General features: G+C 52.4%; 1 protein-coding gene across 2 annotated transcripts in view; it reads right to left on the reverse strand.

Moving 5' to 3' along the window:
• KREMEN1 (kringle containing transmembrane protein 1) overlaps positions 1-1,758 on the reverse strand; it is a 72,357-nt gene extending 70,599 nt beyond the window's left edge. For both annotated transcript variants that reach the window (XM_042910011.1, XM_042910010.1), the window contains exon 1: positions 1,662-1,758. In XM_042910011.1, coding sequence (XP_042765945.1) covers positions 1,662-1,758 — 97 coding nt within the window. The remainder of the gene's footprint in view (positions 1-1,661) is intronic.
• Positions 1,759-9,265: the final 7,507 nt, after the last annotated feature.

Raw genomic sequence — 9,265 nt, forward strand, 5'->3', positions numbered from 1 at the left:
CAAATAGCAGAAGAGATCAAACTTCTGTAGCAGTTTTTGCAGAAGCCCCCAACAAAGCTGCCGATCACTCAGAAACCACTTCCTGAGCCTAAAGTTAACAGGACTTGGAGACCCCTTTCTATTGATCTAAAGCCAAGCTTTGCCTTTTACAGGGCTCAGCCAGACTGGAAGCTCATAGCATTCTCAGGGCAAATGAGGTGTCTAGCACTTGGTGAACTGTGAAGCACTATAAAAAGTATTATTAAAATATGTTTATTGACTGCCTTCTGTATGTGGGTGTTACCACATCAGGCAAAGGGAGTTCTCATTATCTCTCCTTTACAGATGAGGAAACTGAGGTTCTGAGAGCAGAGTCATGGCCCAAAATCACACAGTAAGTGACAATACCAAGTTCTACCACCTCCCCCCCAACCTTTTTTTTTTTTTTTTTTTTTTACTAATCCAAGCTGGTAGGTAAACAAAGCAACTGAGTTTTCTTTCAGCAACAAACTCCTGTCATTCCAGCAACACAGTCTGCGACTTTGGGTGGAGAACCCTTAGCCGGTTTTCCTACTCCGGCAAACCTGTAATGAACCCTTCCCGTCCCTTTCACGAATGCCCAACTCTCAACACCCAAACAACCTGCAGAGAAATGTAACCAGGCCAGACAACGCCCTCGTGCCTGCTCTTCAACTTGGAGAGAGTTCTGCGAAGGAGGGTGTGGATGGAAGCTAAGCAAAGTCCCCGCTTCCATCCTAGTCCAGGGCCCCACCTCGGGAAGCCCTGGCCTTAGCCTTGGCCTGGGAGTGGGTGTCTGTTTAAAGTGTGGGATTACCTGGGACAAGGGGCTCTGCACTGCACCCTCGGGATAAGCACCCTAAGATCTGTAGGGGAGGTTTCCCATCACCCCTTCCTTCCTCTCACCAAGCTAGGCCCGCACCTGAGTTTGGGGAAGCTCAAGCGGCCCCGGAGGTAAGGAGGGGGCGTCCCGGCTGGGTACAGCGGGTCGTCCCGAGCCTCGGACCTGCCTCTTGCAGGGCAGGCAAATCAACTCGACTCCTCGCGAGGCAGAAAGTACAGTGCTGGGCAGGCGGGCGCAGCCGGGGACCTGGCAGAGGGGCTGGGCGCCCGCTCCGCTCGCCTCCGCACCCGCTCCTGAGCCGGGAGGCACACGAGGGCTGGGGACGCGGGGGGCGTCGTCGCGGGTCTCGCGAAGGAATCCTGGCCCGGGGGTGTCGCTGAGGCCCTTGGGGAGGGGGTGTAGCGTCTCGAGGGAGGGTACGCCACTGAGAGACAGGGCGGGATCCCAGAGGTGCTGGGGCAGAGGGGGCATCCCGGCCCGAGGGGAGACGCTGAGGAACTTGAGCAGGGGGTCCCGGGTCCTCAGGCCGGGGAGACTTGCCAGCCCGGGAGGCGTCTCTGAGGAGCTTGGCGAAGGGATCCCTAGAATAGGTACTGGGGCAGACAGGGCGCCCCGGCCCGGGGGGCGTCACCGAGGGGCCTGAGGGGGAGTCTCGGGTCGTGGGGCTAGGACCGCCCCGGCCGGGGGGCGTCGCTGAGGGGCTGGGAGAAGGAGTCCCGGGAGGTGGGAGCTACGGGTTGGGCCCCCCCCAGGCGGGCCGGCCCGCGTCGCCCCTCGGGCGAGCTCGGCGCAGGGCGGGCGCCGGGGCTCGCTCACTCACCGGGTCCGGGGCCGAGGCCGGGGCTGGGCGCGGGCCGGGCCGCCAGCGTGAGCGCGGCGGCGGAGAGCAGGGCGAGGCGGGCGGCGGGCGGCGCCATGGGCCGTCAGTGCGGGGCCCCGGGGCGCGGCCCGGGGGAGAGGGGGCAGCGCGGGGAGCCGGGGGCGGCCATCGGAGCGGGACGCGGGGCTCGGGCGTGGCCCCGCCCCGGCCACCCGGCAGCCCCGCCCCGGCCCGCCCTCTCCCCAGCGCCGCCACCGCCCCGGCTGTGCGGGGCCCGCCCGGCTCTGCCGCTAGGCCCGAGGGGCGGAGCCGGCTGCGCACGCCCTCCCCTCCCGGAGCGCGCGCCGCGCCTGCCACTCACGCACCAGGCCCCGCCCACGCACCCCTTCCTCACCTGGGCCCGCCCCTGCAGGGCACTTTATTGGTCCGAGCGAAGGGCGGGGCCAGCAGGTGAAGGGCGGGGCCAGGGGCCCCGCCTCCGAGTCCCAAAGCAGGGCTTTGGCAGGGCTGAAGTGGGCCAGGCGCCCAATGAGCCTTGCTCCACCCTCACTCCGGTCGTGACCCACTCGCGGGCTCGACCGCAGCGGTAATGATCAGAATAGAAGTTTGCAAACCGTTTTTCCCTGTTTGGTTCATCGTAGTGGTTAAAAAAAAAAGGGTGCTCTAGAGTCAGTCTGTTCGGGTTCACCCTCCACATGGTCACCTGTAAGGCCTTGGGCAGGTTTAAAGGAAAAAATAGCTCTCTTACCTCAATTTCTTCATCTGTTAAATGGGGGCGTTAATAGCAAATACTCCAAGCGGTTGTTAAATGAGGCAATGCGTGGAAACTTTTACTCGCGCACAGAAGGAGCTTAATAAATATTGAGTTTCTTCCACAATCCAAGTTCTTGCAGCCACAAAAGAGGCAGCATACTGAACCCTGTTTCCGAATCCTATCGCACATCCTTTGTTAACTGGGGCAAGTTTCTTTCTCTGAGCCTCAGTCTTCCGCAAAATGGGAATAATACAAGGCTTTCGCAAGATTAGATGAGCTAGAAGAAAAAGCCCGACACAGGGTCTGGAAGTGGATGGGGCAATGATGCTTTCTTACAGACTGGGAAACGGCTCAGAGAGCTCGTGGCTTTCTTAAACTCGGCCCCCGCGTGGCAGGCTCCTTGCCTCCCCGCCCGCAAAGTCTCCCCCGGCTGCGCTCTGGGTCTGTCCCGGGCCTCTCTCCTCCCCCGCACTCCCCCAAGCAGAGATTTCCCTTCTGCTCCCGCCTAAAGCGCCGCGGTGACGCCCCGCGGGGCAGGTCCGGGCGGCGCGCCGGCCGCTTTCAAGTCCCCGGTCCCGGGCTTGCAAGTGCGGGCCTGCGCCCTGCGCGGCGGCGGGAGCGGGAGCTTCTGCCCTCGTGTGTCGACTCGCCGCGCCCAGAGCGGGGTTGGGGCGGTCCCCGCCCCGCGGGCTCCCGGGCCCGCCTTAGGTACCGAGGCCCTTGCACCCTGTCGTCCAGTTCCAGGATCTGCCTCCCCGCAACCAGCTCCCCAGCTGTTTCCTGGACCCGGCCCCAAAGGCGCAGGTACCTCCCACGAGGCCTCTCTATCTTGGTCCCTCTCCACCCACACGACCCGGAGCCACGGCAAGAAGAATCTTGTTCACTCATTGTTTTCACAGCCTCATTCCGAGTTCAGGGATTCTCAGGGTGCCTCACTGGAGAGAGGGGACCCGCCCCCCCCCCCCCCCCCCCCACCCAATGTCCAACTCTCCCATCCTCCACATCCCATCTGGTGCCTCCCAACTCACTGTCTCCTCTCCACCATCTTGGACCCTTTCTACCTCCAAAACCACCTCCTCCAGCAGGACCCGAGAATGCTTCACCTCTAACTGGCATCCTCAAAGGTGCAGGCAGGAGAGCACCTGGAATGAGAATGATATGAGAACATGCAGGTGAAACTATCTGCCGAAACAGACAATAAAGGTGACCCTTCCTCCACTCAACAAATATTCAGTGAGGAACACACCCAGAGCACCAACCAGACAAGCTGGTCCTAGAAATAATGTGAATTTCAGACAGCAAGAAGTATTACAGAGACAAGAAAATGATGTTGATGGAGAATGGTCTGTGGACTGTTTTAAATCGAGTGAGGGGAAATATTTTAGCAAAGCAGAACACAGTTTATGAGCTTCTTTGGAATCCCCCCCTGGTTTCTGAGGAAATAGGAAGGAGCAGACAAGAGGTTCAAAATAAGGTTTATGTGGCCAAGTCTGGGGATTTATGCCTCATGATAGTAGCTTCAGCCTGTCCTGCCATGCTACAGGAAAGCTCCCCAGGCTGAATGGGTACCAACCTTGCATACAACCAGAATGAGCTATGTAATTTGCAGGGCCCCGTGAGAAATGAAAATGAGGGGCTCCTTGTTCAAAATGATTAAGAATTTCAAGATGGCTACAGCAGAGCATTAAATCAAGTGTGGGGCCCATCTAAGGTTGGGGACACTGTGTCCCTACCCAGGTTGCACACCCATGAGGCTGGCTTGTACAACAGAACTCAAAAATAGTGGGCCAGCCCCTGCCCCCACTGGCTGCTATGAGAAACATCCCTGTAGCCTTCCCCAGGCCTCCCTCCCCTCTTTTGTAGCTTAAAGCCCAGCACAGGTGATGGAAACAGTGCACAGAGGCTAAAAATATAGCCTACTGGGTCTAGGTCAGGGCAATTAACAGCTCAAGGTCTTTTGCTCAGTTACGTGGTCCTGGACCCTGGCAAGAAGCAGCCTGAGATATGCATTTCAATGCTCCACATGCCTCAGTCACTTAGCGGATTTATTTCATGGAAAGAGTGAGGACATTGACTGTAGCCCCTGGGCCTCCAGGAAAATGTTGCTGTCTGTCTGTTTGCCTGCTTGTGCTCTGCAGTCAAGCCCTTCAATTCCTCTGAGGGCAACAGGATTTGCCAAGAAGCTGGGAGGGCTCAGCTGGTGGCGTTTAGGTGATCCTGGTATCTTTGAAACTCTAGTTGGGATGATTTCTGCTCAAAAGACATCATGTTGTGGAGAGAGCACTGGATAAGGAGCCCGATACTAATAACAACAATAGCAAACTTTTACTGAGCACTTTGCTAAACTCTAGGCAAGGTACAGTGCTTGCTGTCACAATTCACAGAATGCTCCCAGTAGCCCTATGAGAGAGGCACCCTTACCAACCTCCTCAGAGAGGTTGAATGTCTTGTCCAAAGGTCACATAGTAGTGGAGCTGGGCTTTGAACCCAGACAGTAAGACACCAGGACTACATTCCTAATCACCTTGGTGAATTGCCTACTTGTCCTTATGGGGTTCTGGCAACAAATACTGAATGGTCCAGGGTCAGAATTACGGTGAGGCAAGTCAGGTGTTCACCTCAGGCACAAAATCTTGAGGGAGGCCAAGAAACTCAGTAATCAAGATAAATAAATATTATTTAATAAATTATAAAATATATTAAAAAACATTTCATAAACATTATTTCAATGCAATATCTTTAAAAATATGATTGCCCCAAAAGTCATGATGAACAAAATATGAAAATTCTATTTTATTTTATTTTATTTTATTTTATTTTATTTTATTTTAAAGTTTGTTTATTTATTTATTTTAAGAGAGAGAGAGAACAGGGGAGGGGCAGAGACAGAGGGAGAGAAAGAATCTGACCAGGCTCTGTGCTGTCAGTGCAGAGCTCAATGCAGGGCTCGAACCCCAGAAACATGAGATCATGACCTGAGCCAAAATTGAGAGTCAGATGCTCAACCAACTGAACCACCCAGATGCCCCAAAGTATCAAACTTTTAAACAAAAACAGGATCTTTAGTCTCCGGCTCGGCTCAACACCATACTGTTACTGATCCTGTCTCAGGTTTCTGCGTTGGAAACCTAGTGATGGGAAATTCTAGAGAAGTCGTGGTTTTACTTGCTCTGATGGGGCTAGGGAAATGAAAGAATTTGGTTTTGAAAATAGTGAATTAGAGGTGTCAGTGTGGCATCCAGGTGGCCACATCTGAGAACTGAGTCCGGTGGGAAGGGGTGGCAGGGTGGGCAGGGCACCCTTATTTCACATACTTGGCCCATGATAGGTGCACATTCAGCACATGTGGTTTAAATCACTGTTCCTCAAGGTTTGCATCATGGTTCAGGAATCTTTTCAAATTCTCTCATCCAAAGTTTTTCTCTTCTTTCCTAAACCTTCTACATCACGAACCTCCGATATGTTCCCATATGGGTGTGGAAGTTTACTGCTTGGGTGTTAAAAGAAAAACATCTTCTGAGGAAATGAAAAACAACTAAATTCCACTAGAATTTGGGGATGGGGGATGAAGGGGGAAGGCGACAGTAATTATGAATTGGCTCAATCTCCTCTTTATTAACTGACCCTCCAGAAGGAGAATAGGAACGAAGAGAAATCAAAGAGAAGAAAGGTAGTAGTCAAGGAAAAAAGAAAGAAAAAAGATTACGGGAGCTAAAAATACAGTGAAGAGAGCTTGGCCAAGCATCGAAGAAGGGCAGATGTGTTTCCAAATAGGGGTGGTGGTTTTAGATATGTCAGAAAGGACAGTTCCAAATGATCGGTGGAAAATAAAGGCTATTTAGACTGGGCTCAGCAGAATAAGAGGGTTCACTGGAGAATCAAACTGAGGAACAGGACTTTCAGCAACATGGAAGCCCTACTGCCTCAACTCCAGGTTTTCTGGACCAAGTGTTGGCACCAACGATGGAAACTCTTGCCGTAGTTTCAGGACCCTGGACCAAATAGAGTCTTTCCATTTTGACTTTATAATTCTGAACACAGCCTTCAATGGAACAATCTCGGTGAAAGACTTGTCACTTTCCTTAGTTTATCCTCAGGTAACCACTTTCCTTGCCATCTAACGAAGCATGAGATATTCTGGACGACTCCCACAACCGGAGGGAAATGTGGCTCCTATAACTACACCACTCCTGTGAGGCAGAGGAATCTGACCAAAAAAAAATTTTTTAATGTTTATTTATTTATTTTGAGAGAGAGAGAGAGAGAGAGAGAGAGAGAGAACGTGAGCGGGGAGGGGCAGAGAGAGAAGGGGAGAGAAAATCCCAGGCAGGCTCCACCCTGTCAGTGCAGATCCAGCCACGAGACTCGAGCCCACGAACCGTGAGATCATGACCTGAGCTGAAAGCAAGAGTCAGACGCTTGGGGAACCTACGTGGCTCAGTCAGTTGAACGTCTGAGTTGGGCTCAGGTCATGATCTTGTGGTTCTTAAGTTCGAGCCCCACATGGGCAAGCCCTGCCATCTGTGCTGGCAGCTGGAGCCTGCTTTGGATTCTTTCTCCCTCTCTCTCTCCCCCTCCCCTGCTCGCACGCTGTCTCTCTCTCAAAAATAAATAAACATTAAAAAAAAAATTTAAGAGTAGGACACTTACCCGACTGAGCCACCTCGGCGCCCCAAGAATCTGACAAATGTTTAGCGAAGGTGAATCTTGGGAAAAGAAATGTCATGATGCCCAAGTCGGATCAGAATCATTCCCCACTTCTAGAGGCTCATTGCTTGGCCTCATGAAGGACCCGAGATGAAGTTCATATCAAATGTTGGGTTATGTCACTCAGACAATGAGCAACAGGGGCTCAGGAAAGGGTCAGGTGAGTGAATGGGCCCCGATAATAATATTAATGAGAACATTATTTAATGAGTGCTTCCAATGTGCAAGGAGCCATACCAAGTGCTTCACACACTGTGTCCCATTTCATCCTCACAGTGATCCTGGGGTAGGCACTATTACTATCCCCATTTCACAGATGAGGAAGGTAAGGTTCAGAGATGTGAATTCACTTGCCCATTGAGAGGTGGATCTGGGATGTCAACTTGGGCAGACCAACTCCTGAGGCCAGAGAAGGTCTCATGTCACAGGTAGGACTTGAACTGGGCCCAGGGGTAGTATGTGGATGGGCTGACCAGATGAGAGGCAAAGCAGCACAGTGATAGCTATGAGTGGTTAAGAGCAAGGGTGGTGTAGACCTTGGTTGAGTCTGGCCTTTATCAGTTACTAGCATTGGGATCTGGGGCATGGATCTTGAGCAGCTCGTGCCTCAGTTTCATCATCTGTAAAGTAGGGATGGCCACAGTGCCCAAACTCATAAGATTGTTGGTAGCATTTCGTGAGATCATGCTTGTGAAGTGCCTAGAACGGTGCCCGACCTATGGCAAGCATTCAATAAATACAAAGCTTACTGACATAGGAGAAATAGCTCAGGCCGCATCACCCTCGGTTAGTTCTAAGGAGCCTGGAGGTTACCTACTGGGGAAGAGCCAACGGAAGTGAGTTCCGCTGAAGGCAGAGGAGACAGAATTTGATGGGAGTTGGAGTGTGTATCAGCTGCTGTCCATGTGAACAGCTCTGTGCCAGCAGAAGGAGATTCGGCACGCTCCTCAGAGTCAGAGCACTGTCACTTGGCCATTGAGCAAAGGCCTAGGAAAATAAATATAACAGATGAGTATCCGGAAAGAGGAGGTGTGGGAAGGCCAACCTCAAGACGGGGAAGAAGAGCAGAGAAACAGAAGAGCTACTCTTAGAATTCCTTTATTGCCCAACATTTCCCTTCTGTCCCTGCCATGCAGAGCAATGGCAGACAGTAGCCCAAGAGCCGGGATTCACCGGCTTTGAAAGGATGCTTGCCTGCCCAGTCTCCAGCCATTCACAAACGCTTCCCAAAGACAAACCCTTGCCAACACCCTACTCTAAAACTGACCCACCTCTCGGGAGGTGAGGCCAGGGCTCACCACTGAATGGGCCCCATTGTCCTCCCAAGCGTCTGTGGGTCCAGATGCCTTTGGCCTGGAGGTGGTTCCACCGCGGCCTGCAGTGCGGTCTGCCTGCAGACTTTGATTCACTCCAGGGACAACACTCAGAAAAATGAAACAGGCAACACATGCGATTCCAGGAGCTCCTGCCAGACGCATACTCTGTTTTTCCATCATTTCTCTCCTCCCCCTCAGGAGGGAGCCTCCTTTGGCATTTGGTGTATAAAAACTCAAAATCACCAGCAGGACGAGCACCTGATAAGGAGCGAGGCATTGCCCAACAGTTACCAGGAAGAGGTGTCTTTGTTCCTGTTTCAAGCCCTTGACACCGCTAACAGCTCTAATTACTGAATTTGCCATGGGATGTAAAATAAAACCACATTCCAGAAACCGTGTAGTCTCCCGGGAGAGAAATGTAGGGAGAGGTGCCCAGGGTTGCAGGAACGTGTTCTTTCATTTCTGGTCCCTAACCTTGGCAGCTCTTTGGAGAATGTAACAGTACCTTCTTTATGTGCATGGAGAAGGCCACTTTTGCACATGTAAGGATCTATCTCCCTACCTGGATCCACAAATATGGTCTGTGTATTTGACTAAGTTGCGTGCAAACCATGCTTCTTAAGAACGTTAGGATCTTACTAATTCACCCAAGCCCTTTTGGGGGGGGGGGGGCGGAATGAGAGCTTCACAAGTTCCTGAGGCTACAAGCACAACAAAATAGAACTTCTTCCAGCCTAATTTAACTATAAAATCTGATGATGTAACACCCACCCAGATCCACATCACAAACCAAAGTGACATCACAAATACTAGGGACAATGGTTCAA

This window comes from Panthera leo, chromosome D3 (assembly GCF_018350215.1).
Source record: "Panthera leo isolate Ple1 chromosome D3, P.leo_Ple1_pat1.1, whole genome shotgun sequence".
NCBI lineage: Eukaryota > Metazoa > Chordata > Mammalia > Carnivora > Felidae > Panthera > Panthera leo.